Source organism: Gobius niger (genome assembly GCF_951799975.1).
Source record: "Gobius niger genome assembly, chromosome: 13".
NCBI lineage: Eukaryota > Metazoa > Chordata > Actinopteri > Gobiiformes > Gobiidae > Gobius > Gobius niger.
In genome coordinates, this window is record NC_136864.1 from 23533861 (window position 1) to 23556484 (window position 22624).

A 22624-nucleotide genomic window follows, 5' to 3' on the forward strand; every position below is an offset into this window, starting at 1 on the left:
GGGAGTTTGAGCTAGAGCTGGGGAAAAAGGGAGGGCACCGCAGGACAATGTATGCCACCGCTCCGGATTCATGTTGTGCTCAGACGTGCTGTTAACCTTTACACCCTTTGTCTGTGGCTATTTTAAACTCTGGAATATTTCCCCCCGATCAGGACAGTCTCCCTTAGAGAGTGTTGTGTGCAGCGTGGCGGGGGATCAACAGAAATACCTTTTTTTCTTCTCTTTGTTCTAAAATACGCGGTCAGTGTAACCTTTGAAATCACACTTTCCGAGGTCAATTATCAGTATCAATGCAAAGCCCTGTTCGGGTCTTTTGTCAAGTAAAATGGGTCAGAAATATTTTTTCCTTTGAAGAAGTTTTTTGAATAAAACACTAACAACTAAAATGTCAGAACTTTGAACACAGATCAAGACGGCATACGTTTGTTAAGTGTGAAGTCACGACGAAAAAAACATTAAAAACTCTTACAAACAACAATCAATATTTCTGAAACTCAACGGAGAGTTACTTAACCTACTTATTTCTCAGACTCACTAGCCAAAAATGCCGCACCTACTGCTAATAAAGTATTATTTACTAAAGCCGCTACTCTGCGCCAACTCGGACGTTAGCATTTTTCTCCGCTAACCCGGATGTAGCGATTTTGGTAAATATTACATTAATAGCAGTAGGTACAGCATTTTTGGCTATTGATAAGTATGTTCAGTAATTCTCTGTTGAGTTTCAGAAATATTGATTGTGGTATTGACGAGTTTTTTTTGTAGTTTCTCGCACAGCTGCTGGTCTATGCGGACCTGGAAGTAGATCTGTGATGTCACCACTTAACAAACGTATTTTTCTGGTGGAATATAAACTTACATCACACACAAAAAAGTCAAGTGTAAATCGGACCATTATGGATGTTTTTTCCACAGCAGATTTTTCAGTAGAAGGCAGTCGTAGCTAGCGTTAGCATGCAGCATGAAGCTAACATGACGCATGATGTTAGCATTCTCCGTCACTCATTTATTCTAACTGCTATCGACCTCTTAAAAGGAACAGGCCACTGAAATATGTTCTTACCTGAGCTTAGACGAGTTGATCTGTACCTGTCTGCTCTTTGTGTGTGCGCTCAGTCATGCAAAACGACCAAAGGTGTTGCTACACATTTGGCCTCTCCCAATGTATTCCTATAGCTCCAAACGGATTTGAAGTTGGAAGCGACCGCGCTCTTCCATGGGCACGCACAAAGACCAGACAGGTACGCATCAACTCGTCTAAGCTCAGGTGACTGACATGTGTATTTGCTATGTTCTATTTTTAAAAAGCGAATGGAATTGCCCTCTTAGGATGAATAAAGCTTTCTGAATCTGAATTTACTTATGTATATATGGGCTGTTTTGCTCCTCTCTATGTCCCTTTATGGTCATCTCTTTATTGGGTAGAAACTACATTCATAATTCAGCATTCATTAAAGTAGTTTTGGAGTAATTGGAGAAAGATTTTTCACCTTGTTTTCCCCCCTCGGGCTGCTACAAACATTGACCATTATGGGCGATTCCAGAGATGCTATCTATCTATATTGACGTCTTCCTCAAAGCTTCCCATGTCTGTCTCCCGGGATGACATCACTTTACATAGATCAACTTTGGCCCTTTGAACACAACCACTCAAACATGCGTGAATGACTCATAAAAAGCATAATAATCATGAAAATCTATCCATATAACTTATCTTATAGACTAGAGCCATTAGCTAAGCATATCAATACAATCCACACAGCATGCTCCGCACACAGAATGTAGGCCTATCCAAATTTACATCCACACACAATCAATATTAAAACAAAAACTTAAGAATGTCAGTTAACTGTGTATAATTCGCATCTCGATGGGAAATATGTGTCTGTGTATCTCCCAACTCCGAACTAAAAGCGCTCATTCTTTTGTATATATTGCAAAAGCCCAAGCTGAACAAACACAGCCTGTAATCCCCGTCTCTGCAGTCATGATGGAAATATCAAACAACAGAAAAAGAAAGAAAAACAAAAAAACACTACCGCCTTTTTTTTTTAATACATCCCTTTGTGCAATATTTGGATACAAAGACCTCTCATATTTGGGGGCATTTGAACAGAAAGGCCTAAACTGTTGACACTAAACTAAACGAGACATAATCCCTCGAATCTGCCTTTTCTTCGCTTTAAAGACTCTGATAACAAGTGCGTGCGTGGGGCCCATTCACAGCAGCAGGTATGTGCCCAGGCAATAACCCCACCTTTGTTTGTGAGCCGCCTCTTTTGAAAATGCTCATCTCCTCTCTATTGTGCAGGCTGGGCGGTCGGAAGCGTCTCAAACAACAACAAAAAATAAGATACCTCAAGATACCTGCGTGACCTAGTTCGGGGCAGGCGGAAAGTGGAGTTTTTATAGATCTGTTATATAATAATGGCACAAGGATGGGGGAGCGAAGTGGAGCACGGCTAACGCGAACAAGGAGCAGATGACACACACCGAGCTGAAAAGAAGGAACGGTTGACGTCGTTTGATGCTTTCTCAGTGGCGGTGTGTCTGCGGTGATGGTGAAAGCCTCTGCTCATAACTTTTCTGACACCTACGATTTTATTCCTTACGTTTTAGGATGACCAGGGTGTCCTTACTAACATCATTGTGTGATCTTTCAACAAGACTTCAGACAGACAAGGTTGTTTTTGTCTTGGAGAGAGCAGGGTTAGCATCCTTTTACTTTTGCTTTTGCTTTACTTTTGGTCAAGTATTAGCGGAGACCTTCACATTTTCGCGTTGCAATTGGGCTACAGTGGAGGTTAATTACATGCACGTTTTAGCTAATGTGAAATCAAAATTAAAGGCAATTTTATATCCAACTTGAGCACAGAAATATAAAAGTGTTTGATCCTAACGTATGTGGACAGTTAGCAAGCCAGCGAGTTCAGGGAAACTTCATCGTTCGTTGTTTTGCGCTGTTTTCACTTATCATTCATCATTTAGGTCATATGTTTTCAAACACAAGGCCCGCGGGCCAGATGCGGCCCTGCAAGATGATTTAATGTGGCCCTTTGTGGAGCATGGATTTCCGAGTATGTTAAAAAAACAAAAAAACTAGCCCGTTCCTGTTCGGAGATATGGATTTTTAAAGAAATAACCATGACAGCTCACTCCGGCCACTAGCGGGCAGCTTAAATTTATAAAAGGAAATAATTCCGCACGTGTCCGCATGGGCATTGACATAAGAGATGCCAAAGCGGACATCTAAACAGCATATTATAGCTAAACAGCTATAATATGCTGTTTAGGATATTAACAGCATATTATAGCCATGTAGTAAATGGTCAGTCTGCCCGGTCTGCCAGGGCAGCTGTGGCTACAATAGTAACTTCCTGTCACTGAGTGTGGAGTGAATGAATAATGACTTTATGTAGCAGTTTGAGAAATGTGTGACACAGGCTGATAAAGTGCAACAAGTGTAAGCCATTATTTAGATACAAATTAGCATAAAAAGTGTCCTCTGTGCTAAATGCTAAATCCTATTCTGTTAAATTTCTGCTTTTTAGACACTAAAAACATCATCTTATAATTATGTTAATGAGGGAGAAACACAGAAATTTTACAAATGCCTTAAAACTGACACATCATACCTCGCCATACTTTAATATAGGAACTGGCTTCACTGTTCATTTGTTTGGGAAGCCGCTGGCTTTGACAGGCTCAGATAGCCAGAAGCTATTTCTATGATTTCTATGCAACTTAAGATAAAAGTAGAAATTATTATTAGCCATTGCAAAGGTTGGCCAACAACAAGGCCCTTTATAGAAAGATACATTTGTATGGTAATTTTTCTTGCTTGAAAGCGCTATGCTACCATTATTTGCGCCGTAAAAGGAAACACTTGTTCTTTATTCGGCGCACAGAAAAGGGATACTTAGTTGCAGCTCATGTGTCAGTTGGGTATTATGCTAGTAGCTGTCTTTTCTGGAACAGTCCCACAAAGCAGGTTTAAGTGCCTGGTTGTAAAAAAAAAAGAAAAAAATGCTAAAATAAACAGTATGTGCGCAGATTCGGTGATTCTTTCCTTTTTCATCCTCTGTAGCAGTTTCGTTTGATTTCGAACAAATTGACTTCTTTTGTCAATACAGAGAGCCCTGACTGCTGCTCATTTTCCCCCCACCGGCCGCGTGAGTCAAGCCGGGAGAGGGGATGAAGAGGACGAAAGAAAAAAACACTTTCGTTTGAGCCCTGTCAATGAGCATTTCAAAGAGCGGAGGGACTGTTTTCGGTGAAAAACGATAATGCGATTATTCTCCCTCTCCTGGCCAAGGGACAGGAGGTAATTATCAGGTAGAGTTTACGCAGCGGACGCACATGGAAACAGATCACAAGAGCTTGGATGTAAAGCCCCGGGGGCACGAGCGGCTCAAGGTGAGTGGCATGTGGATAGAATCAGATACGTATTTTCCTCAAACTCGCGTTCCTTTATTAGCGGATGGGCAAATATGCATTGCATTCTCGGGGCTCAGAGCTCTCTCTCTCGCGCCGAGTGAAACCCAACACCATGACTCTCTGCATACCAAAGCAGCATTCATTTTTAAAGCAATTCAACAGGACTATTCAAGCCGGGCCAAATCAAAAAACTATTCTTCAAATCCCCTCGCTAACATTCCCGTCTCTTCCGCATTATTGAAAATTCCTAATGCACAAAAATACGCGGCTTGAAAGCTAATAGGACAGCCTGCTCCGGAGCAATCCATCAAAAGGCACGCGGCGCAGTCTGGTTTAAAATAAAACCGGCAGAGAAATCTATCATAGAACAAAAACAGCAAGGGAGGGGGACGAGACAAAGCCCAAATTGAAAAGGAATCCCTTGAAATAATGTTCTTCAATGTCGATCTGTAATCAATGCTAGACGTCTTCTGTGTGTGATTTGGGGTTACTTTGTTTCTAAGGGACAATGGCTCTAAAAAGCAGGGTGGGGTGGGGGATGTAATCATAATCATTAAGTAGACATGGCGGCATCGGTGGTTTTTGATGGCCATGTAACAGACGGGAGTGTTTTTGTGACAATACTTGTAATTACAGCCAAATGCACTAATCAGAAGTGAGAGAAGGAAGCGGCGCGCACACACAAAAAGAGCCTTGGGTTGTCATGGCGCACAATTAGAAACCACTGACGCACGCTGGCAGCTCCCACATCTGCCCAGATTCTGATTCCACAGGTACTCGTGCAGATCGGACGGACGACAGAATCGGATGGCTATTTCAATTTGATCGCAATTATCCGGCAATCTACCTCCTCGCGGGGGCCAAAAGTAATGCGTTTTCAGGTTTATTTGTTTTCTGCTGATCTCGTTTCAGCCACTCTGGACGTGGAACGGCGGCCAGCGAGTCACATCGGTTCAACATCCAGACTACTGTTGCATACAGAAGACTTCGCATCTGCATTTGTTATTGAATCCTTCTCTCGGGCTGTGCGGCCCTGTCATAACTTGCGAAAAGCCAATTTTGGAAATAGAGAAAAAACGCGCTGGCAATCTCATTTTCTAACTTTCGGAATCGCGAGTGCTTTTGAGAGACGCTCCTTCATTGATCAAAGGGTAAAACATATTGTTGGAATAGCTGAGTTTTTCGGACCCGTGGGAAATGATCGGAGAAATCGAGTAGCCATTGTTTTTGTGCATCTGAAGAACTCAAATAATGATGAAACCCTTTGTTGACGGAGGAAAAAGGAATTGGGCGCTATGATCTTTGTGCAAGGGCTGGGCGATATGATGATGATGATGATGAAAAGCAAATCGTAATCTGAAGTTCTGCAGTTTTGGAGAGAGATCCGCCGATAATAAGCTCAAATACAGACATTTCTCCGCACTCGCTGCTTCTTCTGATTGGTCTCGTCAAGCTCGGAGTGAGTGACCGGGCGTTTAACCCACCACAGTGAAGTGCAAACTTTCCTACGTACTTTAACCTTAAAGAGACTATACAGAGTTTAAAAATGTTAAATATGTACTTTCCTCCCCCTACATGTTCCAACAATGTCCTAATGTGTAGAATGAGCCCAGACCTGTTCACCACAACTGCCTCTAAAATCCTGCACTGTCACTCAAAAACGTGTTGCCGTCGTGCACGAGCTTAATATAGAGGGTGCAGTTACACGTATGACCTGAGGTAGCAGTATTGAGTATAAAATGGCGAACTAGCATCTAGCCCCTTTAACTTCGGCTGTCAGGCACCTCTTGTTTTGGCTTGCATATCAGTATGACGCACAACAGGACGGACAAGCGCAATGTCTTGAGTTCATGTCTCCGGGTCCAGCACTGACTCTAAATAAGCTTCACCTTCCAAAGGCATCCAGACTCCTGCCTATGTTCGATCAGTCCTCTCAGACTCCATTGGTTTTCCTTAAACACAGATGACTTTAGCTGCCTCTAAAAGGCAATACACCGACACTAGGCAGAACACCTGCGAAGTGCCAAGGTTACAAATTACTTTGAAACCTTGGTTCATAAGCACTCTTCATTGCCTTTGTCCTGGAGCTAGTAAATTCAAACACTTTCATAATCTGTATAATAGGCGCATTCTTGAATACAGAATGCAATAACGCGGCTTACCGACACATTATAGAAGAAGGGAGGAGGCGAACAAGCCCTCCGTGGGAACTTACCTTGTGAAGAGTGAAAGCAGAGGAGGAGGAGGAGCAGGAGGCGGCAGGGCAGCGGACACCTCCACAGAGCAGAGGCCATTGTGTGTCGTATGCTAATGAGGCGCTCGAGCTAAAGGAGAGCGTGGAGAAGGATGAGGCAGGGGGGAGAGCAGGGCCGGACAGACGTCAGCGATCAGTGGTTCTCCAATAAGCGTCACCAGTCATCTTCTCATCTGCAAAAACAAGAGAAAGGCAACTTTATACTGACTGGTGATCATTTAGGGAAGAAAGGAGAGATTAAAATTGCAATTAGCCTAAGCTTTGAAATGCAGGTATATTTGTTGCACATATTCAGTTTTTAAGCAACTGTGGAAAGCTGCATTAACTGACTGAAGGGAATCGGCGCTTGTGAACTTAGCAAGAAAGAACAAAGAATAGGACATCAGAATTGGTGCCCAAAAAAAGTAGATCATCAGCGTTAAAAACTCTTGTACTGATTCCATTACATCTGGTCACAGATTACTACGACAAACCTTGATGCCTCTGGAGGACAGCCGTTCTGACCAGTCAGTAAAAGGCAATCAGAGTATCTCTGCTTTGGCTGGATGTCTACTGCTACTACTTATGCTTGGCTTGCATCGGGGCAAAAGAGACGTCCACAATTTGGAAATGGTTTAGTTCAACATGTCAAAAAGTTAACCCATATGGCCATTTTTATTACTGATTCACTCACTGGTCGTGGTCAATTGGCATTCCCATTATTTGGACAAAGACGGTCATTTCGAGAACTCGCTGTTCCCCTGTGTTACTTTTGTGTGGCTTGAACGGAGGCAAAAATGGATTTGCTCCATCATTTTGTTCAACATTTAATTCTTTAAACGTATTATTTTGTGTTTTACTCATTTTATGTTTAGTTTTTTAAAGAGGGGGTATTATGCTTTTTTCAATCACATAGCACCAGTCTATATCACACTACAATGATGACCAAACCTTCTGTTGGTCTGTAAATGCAGCAAATTAGAATAACTGCCTTGTATAAAATTGCTCTCTCAAAATGGCTGTAGTGAATGTCTTGAAATAGGCCTCTGTCTCTTTAAGAACCTCTGACCCTTTCAGACACGTTGGTTACTCAGCTGGTGACGAAAGCTCGCGGGCGTCTCCAGGAGGTGGGGGCGTTCCTAGGAGGACTCAGGCAAACCTATCCCTAAAATGGCCGCCATCAGAGTTTTTACAGATTACTCAAAAATATGTGACTGTGCCAAGGCAACACTTCAGGCATGTTTTTAATTGGGGAATGACATAATAACATGATGTAAAGCTTGAAAAAGTCGATTTTGCACAATACCCCCCCCCCCCCTTTAAGTGAAATCCACTTTAGTCTACTGTCATTACAGTTTATCTGTGTGCCTTCAAACAAGCAGCATGAGCAGAATAAGTCTCATCACATTGTTTCAACTTTCCCAAAGTCTTTTACCAGCTCTACACCGCCATGTCCTGTCTATTAAATCATTCATGGCCTGATTGACTTGTCAGGTGGCTGCACATGTGAGGACTTCTTAAGGTGCTTTTCCTGCATATAAAATGGAACCATGAGTCACACACTGGCAGAGGGTTGAAACATCAGACAAAAACTTTGGATGCAAAACCTTCCACTAAAGAATTATAGCGATGTGCTTCACCTAAACATACGAGACCGAGCGACACAAACCTGTGCCGCTAACAACTGGACGTCTACGCGGGCTAACTCATCCTGCTTCCACGATTCACTACCACAGCTCCTCTGGGACAGAAAAGACGGTATCTCCGGTAACACGGTAAGCCGCCATTAGAGACGCAGCTGTTTTGTGAACTACTTTTGAGCCCCCCCACGCTTTTATAACAAGAGCAAAAGAAGCGCAGTGCTTTGTCTTGGGGGGGGGGGGGGGGGGGGGAGCAGGAAAAAAAAAAGGTTGAAGCCTTGAGACAGACGGATGAGCAGCTTACGGAAATCAAACACAGGGAGGATGCGTGGTGTCATGTGTGGATGCTAACACCAGACGCTAATGCTACGAGGGGTAATGGAGAGGTTGGGATGGGCACAGCTTGGTTTGCGTTTCCTTTGCCACACGTTCAAGGGTGCTAAATCAGCTCCGCGTACGGGTGACTGATGACTGACAGCGAGTCGTCAAGTGAAGTGATATTAAAAGAGAAAATTCACAAAGACGTCAGAAAGCCTGTCATATTAATGGGTTAAGTGCCATTTCCATTTGGATTTGGCGTCTGAATACGCAGGGGACGACGCTGCTTCTGGCAAGTTGACTGAAACTATTCTGCTGCGACGACTGAGAACTGTTCAAATAGACCTTATTTTCTTTACAGTCAGTAATCATTTCGCATACCGATTGAAATAGCAAAAGTTTAGACACAAAGAGTGACTACTGGCCATAGCGCAGTTATTGTAAATGAAAGCAAACACCAAATGCTCCCAAATACAGCAAAATTGTATTACAACCTTTTGTTTTGTTGCATTTAAGAAAAGATATTACAATTAAGAGTGTGAATAGGGCGGGAATAATTTAGAGACACAATCATTTGAAACATTGCAGATAAATATAAGGAAAAAATGTTATGCAAGTTTCCTGACATTTTATGTTTTCATATAATAAGGCGTTTTGTGCATAAGAAAATTGCAAATATTTTCAGCAACAAAATCTAAATAATAAATTGAACCCAATTCTTTTATTTTGTTGATGTTTTTGACAAGGATGTTTTAGATATCTTATCTAATTTAGTTAAGTGAAAACATTGTTGAGGCCCTTGATTCACAAAAGGTGAGTTTTATCTTTTTTTTATTTATTTTTTTATTAAAACTAAGATAAGTGTGAAAACTAGATAAAAATTGCAACACTGACACTGACTGAGTGAAAAATCCATGTTTTCACCTTAAAAGTGTCATAAGTGACCAAGCTGACATTCAGTTCTTTAAAACTGTTCTTATATTTAACATAATCGTCAGTAGGTAACATGAGCTTCCATTGCAGTAGAATGTTACTTTACAATTCCCCCAAAACTCAAATAGGCACAGATAATTGTGCAAGATTGCTTTCGGTGGTAGTACATCTTAACCTTAAATCCCTTTTCCACTGGTCAACATTGCTCATTATGTTTTTATAACAAACAACATGATGAGCAACATCAGTAAGACATCAGGGGCATAGACATTTTGAAGAGCAGGGCATATTGCATTTCCGTTGCCAGTCCTTTCTGCTCATCTCCTGTTTTATTTAAAAGGATGAGAAACCTTCCTAAATTCACAACACCATCACTCTTACACAACCCACAAGACGTCACAGACCACAGTGCGCCGGGCTGGCCTTTACAGTACGGCTTTGACGGCGATGCACCCTGCCTGTGTAAACATATAGTGGCAGATCCCATACGAGGCGCTGATGCACAAACAGAGGAGAGGCAAGTAAATGTATGCGCCCACACGCTCTTGTTTATTCCCCCGTGCCTGTCATGCCATGTGTCCCCCGCCCCGCAAACACACACACACACACACACAGGGATGCCACATACTGTAGCCCCGGTCGGTCGCTATGCACGAGCGAAGTGAATGTTTCCTCTTCCCCACAGCCGCATGTCAGCTACCATGATTATTTTATAATGAACCTAAATTTGAGCAGCAGAACGCTCGGCCCTGATCGCTCTCCGGGCGCGGTTAATGCGCCGCTACTGCTGGGGTATTTTTGGAGAGCATGGAAAACGGGCGGGACGTGGGAAGCTTTCACGTTAGCATACGGGGCTAATAATTGAAGGAGCTATTAAAATCTATTACATACATGGCCAACCACCGCATTGACTGAGCTTTACAGCCGATCTCCAGCTCGAGCCTTTTTCGTTTTCACTCGAGGTCACCCCGGCTCCTGCACGTTAAAGCGAGCTTATAATTTATCTGTTAAACTTGGGTGGCTTTATAGGAATTGTGCTTGTATTTGTCTTGCAGCTGTTTGTGCCAGTGGCGCCGGCCCAGATCTGATAAGAGGCGAATGGAAGGTGCGGGAACTCTTTGTGTCCTCCGTGACCGTTATGCTCATTACGGCAGAATTTTGGAGAAACGTGAATCAGTCCAGAGCTCGGCGTATCCGGTGCACTTTTACACCAGCATAATACAAGCTTTGTGGAAGAGGACATTCAATCCAGAAATAGCCTGCTCTTTAGCTGAGTTGTGAACGAAGCTAACGTAAATAGTTAGCCAGCGCTAGCTAAGCCTGCAGAAGGTTGTCCAAGTGCAGCCGCAAGAAGTGCCTGAAAAAAAGGCACTTCCTTGCTAACGGGATGGTAAGGTCATCGAGGGGAGTGTTTCCCAAACAGGGGTATGGCCCTGGGGACGCTAGCACTGATCGGGGTACTGATAAGTGGTATGATTTTAAAGGGGCTAGATGCAAGTTGGCCATTCTATACTCACTACTGCCACCTCAGGTCATACGTGTAACTGCACCTTCCATATTAAAGGGATATTTCAGGATTTTTGACATAGGGCCTTCATTTTCTGGAGATTTTTTTGGGTAATTTATGCAGTTCTTCTGTTTGGAGAGTTACGTGGCGCAAGGCTAGTGCAAGGCTAGCGCATTTTTACGACGTCAGCCTGCATTAAAAACAGTCTGACCCGCTCCACAGAGCACCTGAGGCAAATCACTTATAACGCCAGACTAACCATATAAATGTCTGTGTCGGTAGAATAATTTTAACCATTTTGCGTTTAAAATAACTTATATTTGAGCAGCATCAGCTTCGTGGTTGTATAAGCAACGCAGCGGCGGAGTGATCTGCTAGAAAATAGTCCCTCAAAATTGATCGTTCATGTGATGCAAGGTCAGTTATATTCCAAAAACACAGACACAGATATTTATGTGGTTAGTCTGGCGTTATAAGTGATTTGCCTCAGGTGCTCTGTGGAGCGGGTCAGGCTGTTTTTAATGCAGACTCGCTGATACCGTAGAAATGCACTAGCCTAGCGCCACGGAACTCTTCAAATATAAGAACTGCATAAATTACAAAAAAAAATATCTCCAGAAATCAGCAACACACGGAAATGAGTCCCTATGTCAAAAATCCTGAAATATCCCTTTAACGTCGTGCATGATGGACCTGAAGTAACACGTTTTTGAGTGACAGTGCTGGATTTTAGAGACAGTTGTGGTGAACAGGTCTGGGCTCATTCTACACATTAGGACATGGCTGGAACATGTAGGGGGAGGAAAATACATCATTTTAACATTTTTAAACTCCTTATAGTCCCTTTAAATAAAAATAAAAAGTAAAAAACAAGTAGTATTTTGGCTTTGATATAATCAACACATTGTCTTTTTTATTACTAAATAGGAGTTTTAGTTGATAACGTTCCATACAAATGTCTGCACCCACAATGTAGGGCAGGGGTAAGCAACGTCAGGCGCAGGGGCCAAAATCGGCCATTCATCATAGAACCTCTGGCCCTCAAAATATATATATACATTTTTATCAGAACACCCATTTAGGCCTTATATCAAACACAACACTGGCATTTGTAGAAAGAGATCTTTTACTTTCTTTTTGGCCTAAGATTGGAGGGTCAGGCCTTGCAAATTTACCTACCCCTGATGTAGGGGGAACTTAAAGTATACACAAAAGGTCAAAGGGGTACACAAGACAAAAAGGTTGGGAACCACTGAGCAATTTTCCTGCTTTAGTTAGCTTCAAATATTATACTGAATGTGGCCTTTTCTACTTTAAACCAGCATATTGTGCCAAAAAAAGATGACTTCCTAAATCACATTAACTGCATCCCTTCAGCCCTGGTGAGGTCTCTCAAACACCCCGGTTAGCCACCCTTGCTCTATCCAAACCAATCACAAGCAACGCAAGCACTTGGCAAAAGTGTCTGTCAATATCAGGCCAGAGAAAATTTACTTTTTGGAATAAAAAGGATCTCATACCCCCAGTTTCTTCACATAAAATTCTAGTTAACAAGTTGTTTCTGGCAGTCTGAGTGAAGCTGGCAGCAAACACTTACAACTTCGGAACTTTGCACAACTTTTCTTCCCCCCCCCCCTTTTTTTATGAACATCGCAGCCACTAAAGCAAAGAGGAACTGAAAAGAGCAGAATAGAAGCGCTTCCAATTCAATTAAAACAATGCGGAGGCCCAAGTTCAATATTGGGCTGATCTCTCCGGAGAGGCGCGTGGCGGCTTTAGCTCCCCGCGCGCTCCGTCATTTATCATGGGTGAATATGAGCAGGCCCGGGGCACAGGGGGGGGGCGACCGTAATGCCGGCTGACAGGAGGAGATTGCGCACTGTCGGGGGGTGATGGGGGGGAGTAGGCCTGCCTTGCCCCTGTGGCCTGCTGAGCCCAATGCAGCGAGCAGGAAGCAAGAGCCATGACAGGGCAATAAGAAGTCAAAGCAATAATTCAATCACTTGTAATGTGATTGTATCAGGTTTTAATGGATGGCGCTTTGGCCTCTGACAAAGTTTGGACGGCAAGAGCGTTTAATTATTAAACTCAGAATATTTTAATAAAAGATTCCAATTCCATATCATGTCGTGATCAATTACAACTTGGAATAGGTTGTACGTAGATAAAGTATATTCGATTTAAAAGCCCAAACTTGGAAGCAGATAGCCGTGGGAATGAAAGTACTTGAGGTCGGCCGGCCGATATATATCAGGCTGATATTTGGGGGATTCTACAATATCGGATAGTGGCTGATCTAAGTCTGATCATATCTCTGACCTATATCTCCAGGACAGAAAGTGACAGAAAGTTCTCGTTTTCTGCATTGGAAAGAGACTTTAAAACGAGTCTCCCACAACTTTCTAAGCCTCGGGAACAGAGAAACATCGCGATGAAAACTACAAGTTTGACTAAAGTGAGTTATTTTCACTAAACCTCAGTGAATGTGGACATGCTGAATGTCGCTTTGACGCACAGAACATGGAGTATTTAATCGCTGAGCTAGTTTTAACCTCCGCAGTTGTATTTTTGACTGCCGCACAAAACGCAGCGACTAGCACCAGTATGCTAATGCTAACGGCAGCATGCTAATGCTAACGGAAACTAATCAAAGCTGGGACAGAAATTATGATTGAATCACCTAAAATAATTAAAATAAAATTGGCCTCTGCTAGAGTGGCCAAGTATTTATGTTTTCACAGGATTAAAGATCAGACATTTGGAAAAATCGGCCAATGATATTGGTCAAAAATATCGGCCAAGCATATAAATAAAAAAAAAATCAGCATTGGACTTAGAAAACCCATATCAGTGGACCACAAGTGCTATATAAGCTCTTTGAAATGCATACACTTTTTTTATTCAGATTTGCAAAAGACATGTTTTTTGCCCATTTGATGACATCCAATTAACACTCTTCTAACACAATTCACAGTTTTGACACATCCCTGAAAAGTCTAATTAGGCATAAGCTTATTAGAGGAGATATTAAAATCAATCTTTAAGGCTCAACGTGGATGGATAATAGGAAGGAAATCTAAGTCGCCTTTTGTGGCGTTGCTACCGAGGATTTCAGGACACGGTGTCAGTTCAGCTGCACACAGAAACTACTTTAGAAGCTCTCCATCGTTCACGACCGAAGCACTTTGTCGTCTGTCGCTGAAGGCTTTCGCTTCTCGTATGACCCCCCCCAGGAGAGGGCTCCAAAAGACCTCGAACGTGCTGTGGTCCCACTGAGAAAACACGTTGTCCCCCCCCTTTTAAGCCGACGGGGGCCACAGCTCGACTCATCTGCCTAAAGACTGTTTTTGTTTGGCGGGATTTCTGGCCTGAATCGGCTCGGACTGGAGATAAAAGGATTATGCGATTAACATTAAGAATCTGACAGACGTTCCATAATATCACACCGGGGGACGAGGGGGGGGGTTGGTGTGCACGACGAGGGGGGGGGGGGGGGTGGGCACGAGTGGAGATGTTGTCGAGCATTAAATTATTTTAACGAGGTGAGCCAGGCGTCCGTCGAGACTGCGTGGGAATTATAATGCAGCAGACCCGCTTCCTTTATTAATCTGGGGATTTGAGGTGACTTGTTTCGCGAACGAGAATTCCTTCACCCAACGTATATCATGTTCCGCCGAGACAGATGTGTTTGGGAGGGGGGGGGGGAAGAAGTGCTATGACAAACTGTCACCACCTACACTTGATCTAATGAGCTCAAGTTTAATATAGAGCGTAGCGCCGCTGAGTAATAACTTATTCAGTTCTGCGCGTTTAAGACGTTTTCTCCTATAAAAACACGCGTTCCCTCGGGCTTTCGCTTCCCATTAACCGCTTTACATTTTCACAAAGTTGGACGAAAAAGATAGAAAAAACAAGCACAACATCTGTTTTCCTTTTGTCCGCTGTGCGTTTTTTTCGCCGGCGACCCGAGCGCGAGCATCGATCACCGGCTCAGATAATGGAGAAAATCACAGTCCGCCGTGAATTCTTTTTCCACGTCCGTCTGATAGAAATAATAAGCAAGCGCTTAAAAAGACGGCGGCGTGCAATTAAAGCGTAATTAAAACGAATGGACGCGAGGAGACGGCCCACATGTTGGAGGCGGCGGGACTGGAGATGCGTGGGCTCGCCGGGGCTCAGTGCCGTTGACAAAAAACGCAAAAGAAAAAAAATGAAAGCTGAAAGAAAATGACGAGGCGAGGGCCAGTTTGGGAGTTCTCTCTAAAGCCGGGAATGGAGGGGAAGAATGAAGGGAGGAGAGGAAAAGAGGTGGGTGTAGGGGGGGGGGGGGTCAGCGGTTGAGGGATTGACAGGCTGTGAGTGCGCGCTGACCCCCCCGGGCACAGCCTCCCCCAGTTTCCTGCGCGAGGGCTTAGAGCAGACCAAAATAAAGCCCAGGAATGTTAATTTATTTTCAATTGTCAGTGACGAGGAGAGGCCGCGATAAAGAGCGCATACATGCATACATATCAAGTGAGGCGGGACGAGGGGAAGTCTGGTGGAGGCCGGAGGAGGACAGGCGGGGAGAGGGTGTGAATGAAGGCTCTTTTTGGGACAAGGGATGTAAAGTTGGTGTTTAAGGGAAGTAAATACGGGGAAAAGTTTATTCAGAGATGTCGATTTGAAACTATTGTTGCGCAATACTGATATGAATGTGAGAGGAGAAATGCATTGCAAGTTTTCCGCCATTTTGCGTTTTCATATCAAAATGAGACGCATCATATTTTCAGCGACTAGAATCTAAGAAAAACTGGATAGATGAAAAATCTGTAAAAATCGAAATTTCAAAGCTCAATAAATCAGGCTAGGATTTAGATCTGAAAAAATCCTTCTGCAAAAACTTTCAGAATATTGCAATGTACAAGACTGGAAGGTTTGGAGTAGGGCTGAAACGACTAATCGATGACTAATCGATTATTGAAATAGTCGACAACTATTTTAGTAATCGATTAATCGTTTTCTGGTTCACCCAGACTCAAATAGAGAAAAAATGACATGAAAATGTAGTATTTTTGATGAAAACCTACTTTGTTTGTCATAGTAAGGGTCTGTAGTGTTCTGTACATTGTAAATTTCATAAATATCCGTCTGTGTCTCATCCAATCAGAAGCAGAATTGGCGCCAAGAGCCTCCAACAAACATTCACTTTAAGTTTCCTCCATCAACATGTCCTCGTTAGCTTTATGTGACAATTTGTTTTCTTTAAAAATCTAATTTTCCTACACCATTCACAGCCAAGCGATTAATCGATTAATCGTAAAAATATTCGATGGATTAATCGATGACAAAATAATCGTTAGTTGCAGCCCTAGTTTGGAGCCTGTTGGACCTACTACAGTGGAGACATTGTTCCAAGAAGAAAACCATATTGTGAGAAAACAAGCCCTAACGTTCTGTAACTTCTGCATGCATGACTTGTACATTCCTCACGCTTTTAGCCGCGTCTGTTCCAGAAAAAAAAACAGACCATATTTGGATTACAGCGGCATCCCAGTCACAGCCTTTCGTGCTACACGTGGATACCAAACACGTCAATATTTGTGAATGAACACAGCGCGATGTTACAGTGATACTTCCTGTAAATATCCGGTTAATAAGCATCGTAAAGGGTTGTCTTGGTTTATACTGTGACACTAAAACAAAGATGTTGAGTGAGAAAACTAGCTAAAACACATCAACATTGACCACTGTAGGAAAAAATCTGAGTTCAGCAATGGATTACGGGCTTCGAAAATGTGGGGGACACAAATGAACAAAAACGAAAGTGCTTCAGCCGTTGAAGAAACAACCTAAGTGAGTACTATTACTCAAAACTGTTTTCGTAGGTTTTTAAATTGGCCAAATGGGTTGCACTTGCTGGAGCAGTAGTGAAGGTAAGTCGTTTCCTTTAGCGCCGCCAATATCCTAGTTAAATCATTAAGCTCCCGTAGTTTATTTGTGTCTGCAATGCTTTATGGGAACACAGCTAATTGCTTCAAATTCACTTTATATTTTAAGTAACCATGACTACAAAACACCCCAGTTATGATCCAGGCGACCATTTTTAATTAAGCCATTTGTCTTGTGAAGTAAGTGTATAGATTTTGGCTGCTCTACCCGAACGCTGATCCTGCCAACTCAATTATCGGCTCTCCGCTCTTTCGGACTAATTTGAAGAACTTTAGACCCCGCCCTCGTGGCCTGAATCTGTTGCAAAAAAGAAAAAAAGAACGGGGAGAAAGAAAGGACTCAGTGGAATGTACTTCAGAGAAACGGTGCGTGGTGTCGAAGGAACTCCAAAGTAAACAAGACCGCGAAACATTTTTCTTCACCAGGACGCCTCCCAAAGAACCCTTTTGTCATGACGGAGAGGATCGAAGTCAGCGCTGGCCCCGCGGGGACGAGATGTCATTTCCTTGGCTGCAGTGTTGATGTAGAGGGGCTTGTCGTCAACTGCCACGGAGCGGGATGGACCAAAACGACGGCGACGGAGCATTAGAGTGGCTTTGCTTGTCGAGACCGTGGGAAGAAACGACACGGTCAAGGCGCAACATGGTTTTCATGTGCGTTTCATTTCACACTAATGCGCGCCAAACCTGGGGAAATGGTCACTAAAGCTTGAGATTTGAAGTATTCAAGTGAATGCGAGGGATTCTCTTAGAAATAGACGAATATCATGTTCAGGTGGTCAGCTGATCTCATTCTTTGGGCATGTTGTGTTGCCTAGACCTAGACTTTATCAACTGCAGGAGCCCAAGATCAGAACAGTACTGTACATTCCGGACTATTGAGCGCACATTAAGATATTGTATATAGCCCGCACTGGTCTACAAGCCGCAGCTGATGGCGCATTTGAATACTGAACTTTTCACTTTGTGCGTGGTCAAAGATTTCAAAAGAACGGTAGCCTACATTCACTTTTGTTTTATAAAAGTGTGTTAAAGCAGTACTAAGTAACTCTTCCCCCTAGAGGCCATAAGCGCAACTGCAGGTGTAGTAGCAAGTTACGATTTTTTTACTTATTAATTGTCTTGGAGAGTAAATACTACGCTGACAGGAAAGGCGAAGGGAGAGAGGGTTACTGCGCATCCAATTATACAATGGAAATATTTTTTTTCACTCAAACTTAGCTGTAAATACTGTTTAAAGTGACGTTAGCCCGCAGTTAGCTTTGCCCGTTAACCCGCCATTCGCTTAGTGATATTTCAGAGGTGAGAGAATTAAACGCATTTATTAAAAAAAAAAAAAAAAGAATCAGTTCATAGTATGCACAAAAAAACATTGAGGCGCATTAATATGTGAGAGAAGACAATTCACATCAACAGTTTAGCAGAAATATGAGCTGCTAAACTGATACAAGCAAGCAATTCAGAGCATGTTTGTCGAGGTGTAAACTAGAGTTAGCAAGTTTTTAACAAAAGGCTTCATGGAGACGAGAAACTTTGTCATTTGGATGTTGTAATTGCAATTTTAAAAAAGCCTCTTGTTTGGTTTCACTAAAAATAGACTGTTCCCTGTTTTAGAGTAAAAGAACAAGAGTAAGACAATGTGTTTCAAAAGGCTAGGCTAACATCTTCATTGCGCTTAAGCTGCTTTACCTCCAAAGGCTTCCTAATGTCTTCCAAGCAGTTTCAAGAGCTTTTCACGCCCTCCGAGGGACATAACAAGTGTGCATCAAGCGTACCTCAAAAAGATCTATAGAGTGTTAACTAAATGCAGCCTTGCTAAGCTGCGCGCTTCATCAAATCCACTCCTATACTATACCACTCACAGACAGTCCGCCTCTTGTTTTCACAGCTGTGTTTTCTTTCTGCGACGTTTAATAGATCTTAACACGTACATGTCAAACCCAAGGCTCCGGGGCCAAATTTGGTCTTTTTTTACAATGCCAGCTCGTGTATTTTGCTTGTTGAAATGTATAGCCCGGTATGTGGTATTGGGTAACTAACTCCAGACTGTAGGTAATTCTCAGTGTAGCAGCCAAGAGCAACCACAAAGGTTTTATGTTATGTACCCGTGCTAATGGGGCTAATGAAAACTTGCATCGGCGACGTGTGAAACATAGAGGATCGGTTTCCATGTTTTACAAGGTTTCTCGATTTCAACCTTGAGATGCAGCAGTAGCACTTCGGCATGACTGAAACAATGAGCTTCGTAAACACCACTAATAAAGAGACATGCAGATTTACTAGCACTGTAAGGGTGGAGCAGAACGTACAAGATTTTTTTCATTCTCAAAACCTCACGTGGTGGTCCTGAGTGACTGCGTTTGTGAGCAAATGGGTTTGGCTTGGTGGTATGGCAGACTTCACTAAGCGCCTTTTGCCGTCACCATTTGCTCGGTCCAGGCGAGTGTTGCTTCCTGTCTGCTCCTCCAAAACTGAGCTTAAATCAGCAACTGTGCTACAAACAATGCGGTCAATGTCACGGCTGTACATTTATAGTTAGGGCCTTCACCGTTTGGCATTCCCTCAAGACAAGTTAAACCAATCCAGTCACTTGTTAATAGATTAGACATACAATCGAAGTACGTCGCCTATGTTTACTTTAGGATCGGTTGAGTTTATTACCTCCAAAGAGAAATCCATTGCGTTTGACTCCGATGCTGCGGGGAAATCCGCCTGGAGCAGTGCAGCGCAGTGCAGCGCAGTGTTGGGGTTTAAGTATTACAAAAGTGACTAGTTACAAAAACAAATGACCTTTTCAGTAACTAAGGAATATGACATATTACTGAGACAAAATACGGGAATATATTAGTCATTACCATTCAAGTAACTCAAGTTTAGGGCTGCAACTAACGATTATTTTGTAATCGATTAGTCTATCGATCATTTTTACGATTAATCGATTAATCACTTGGCAGTGAATGGTGTAGTAAAATTTTATTTTTTCAATGTTTTTACCACATTATAGCTTAAGTCGCGCTGTTTAAGGAAGTGCTGATGGAGTAAACTAAAGGGAAATGTTTTTTGAAGGCTCTATTCATGAAATTTACATTGTACAAACCACTACAGACCCTAAATATAAAATCAAAGTAGGTTTTCATCAAAAATACTAAATTTTTTTGGTCATTTTTGCTCCATTTTAGTCTGTGTGAGCCAGAAAACGATCTATCGATTACTGAAATAGTTGACGACTCTTTCAATAATCGATTAGTCGTCGATTAATCGATTAGTCGTTTCAGCCCGACTCAAGTTACCAGTGCATTTTAATGTATGAATGAAAAAATGCCAAACTCCCCTCAAATAACACACGACATGCCAAATCAAGTTGGACACTGGTGAAGGCGAAGGATAAATAAATCTCCTACTGCACTTTTGCTCTTGCACTTTTGTTTCAATTTTGCCAAAAGTAACTCAAAAGTAACTTAAAGTAGTGTAATTCAGCTACATGTTTGGAACAGTAATATGTAATACACATTATTACATTTTTAAAGCTGTAATCACTAATTTTTAAGTAACTTGCCCAACACTGGTCAGGAGCAGCTGGAGGACACTGTGGTAAAATTGTATCACTTTTCAACCTCCAATGGGTCCTCAACGCACTTTTCCATCAAAGAATAATTCACTATATTGTACATAGGAATGCTTATAGGAATCGAAATCAGGAACATGTTATTGTGAGGTAACAATGCTACCCACTTTAGCCACCCTGACATAGTAAAACCCAGTATCAGAGGGACTTTGCTAATGCGTCAGACAAAGCTCATTGTAACCTCAGCCGCACAAACCGTGGCTTTTATGTATCATTTTCTTGCTAGACGCCCCAATCTCGGAAACCTCTTGAGAACGCTCACAGCCTAAACACTCGCAAAGTCCCCGAAGCCCCGAAAGGTGCGATGCCTCGGCGTTTTCATTGAGAGCGCTACAACAGTTGGTGTGTTCAGGAAGATCCCGGCCAAACGATCGAAGCTGCAGATAAGACGGAGTGCCAGCGGGCAGATGGACGTGGTGAAACAGAGAGGAGCAAGTAAAGAAGCTTAGTAAAGTGCAGAGAACAAAGACGAACCGCGCCGAACAACCAGGTTAGTGTCGTGCACAATGAAAAGCGGGAGGCGTGGGGGGGGGCTTCAAAAGACTTCAGCGGGGGAAAAAAAAAGAAAAGGGCCAGAAGTGCTCCTCTCTGTCTAGACTTCAAGCTCAAATTTTAGCTGTCAGTAATGAAATCTGCCTGGAAACCTTGGGCAATTATTCCGGTGGCAGCAAACCTTAACTTTAGGGCTGCCTCTAATGACATTCTTCATTATCTGTTCATCTGTTAATGGCTTTCGCAATTCATCACGTAACATCACGCAAATTTGGCAGGAAAACTAATGACCGGGTAAATGTTCGTATGAAGCCATGGAGAGAAGGGGGGGGAAAGTGGACTCATTTTGTTGGAAGGCGAAAATGCCAGCGATGAAAGACCTTGCACATATCTAACAGATTTTGGATGTATTTTAATCCCGACATCACTTTTTTTTTTTTTATGCAGACACTTTTCACTTTGGAATTCAAGGCCATCACTTAGCACCATTGCCCAATAATTTGTTAGCAATTTCGCTACAGGCTTTGAAGAGACACTTCACTTGCGAATTACAGCTTCACTCTCAGAGTACAATTCACTAAGAATAAATCGACCATCGCTGACCATCGTTGAAGAGCTAACTAACCCCACGCCAAACAAATTTAATAACGGAGCGATCCAGATTCACAAATACAAGGCTGAGACATTACATTCTTCACGTTAATGGCATAAATGCTCACACATAAAAGGGCCGCATTTGTTTAGCACCTTCTTCCTCCATTGGACATGAAGGAACCACTCAATTACTCATACGTTCATACACCGGTGCACGTAGACAATGGGACCAAGAGCTGGGTGAAGGGTCTGGCTCAAGGACACGACAAACGTTTTGGGGTTTGTTGTGCCCTCATTCAAAAAAAAAAAGCCCACGCTACAGAGAAAGGTTGCCATGCTGACCATGTTACGTCTATAGATACAGACGGCATCTCTGGAATCGCCCATTTATGGTCATGTTTGAAAACAGTTAAGGGAGAAAACAATTTTGAAAAAATCTAAACTTTCTCTAATTACTAAAAAACTACTTCAACAAATGCTGAATTATGAATATAGTTTTCTACTAAGTAAAGATACATAGACATGGAGAGGAGCAAAGTGGCTCAACAGCCCATAAATACATTAAAAATACGGAGAATGCTAATATGATGCTACATGCTAGCATCGGGCTAATGCTAGCGGTTAGCTAGCGCTAGCTACAACTGCCGTTTATTCACTTCAACAGAACAATCTGCTGGGAGAAAATATCCATATGGGCCCGATTTACACTTGACTTTATTTGTATGTGATAAACAAGTTCATATTCCACCAGAAAATGGCTAAAAAGAGGAAAAATTGTGTTTCCCCAAAGATTCTGTTTTCCCCCTTGGCGAGGCCACGCCCCCTTCTATGACGAGATGCCGTCTGTATCTATGGGAAATGAGTCACAGCTCTACTTCCAGGTCCGCAGATGTGCGAAAAAACTACAAAGCACTCTTC

General features: G+C 42.6%; 1 protein-coding gene across 8 annotated transcripts in view; it reads right to left on the reverse strand.

Annotated features, from left to right (window-relative positions):
* Positions 1-22624, reverse strand: part of adgrl2b.1 (adhesion G protein-coupled receptor L2b, tandem duplicate 1) — a 169795-nt gene that overhangs the window by 123451 nt on the left and 23720 nt on the right. For all 8 annotated transcript variants that reach the window (XM_079569115.1, XM_079569116.1, XM_079569117.1 and 5 more), the window contains exon 2: positions 6653-6864. In XM_079569115.1, coding sequence (XP_079425241.1) covers positions 6653-6731 — 79 coding nt within the window. In that variant the 5' untranslated portion in view covers positions 6732-6864. The remainder of the gene's footprint in view (positions 1-6652; positions 6865-22624) is intronic.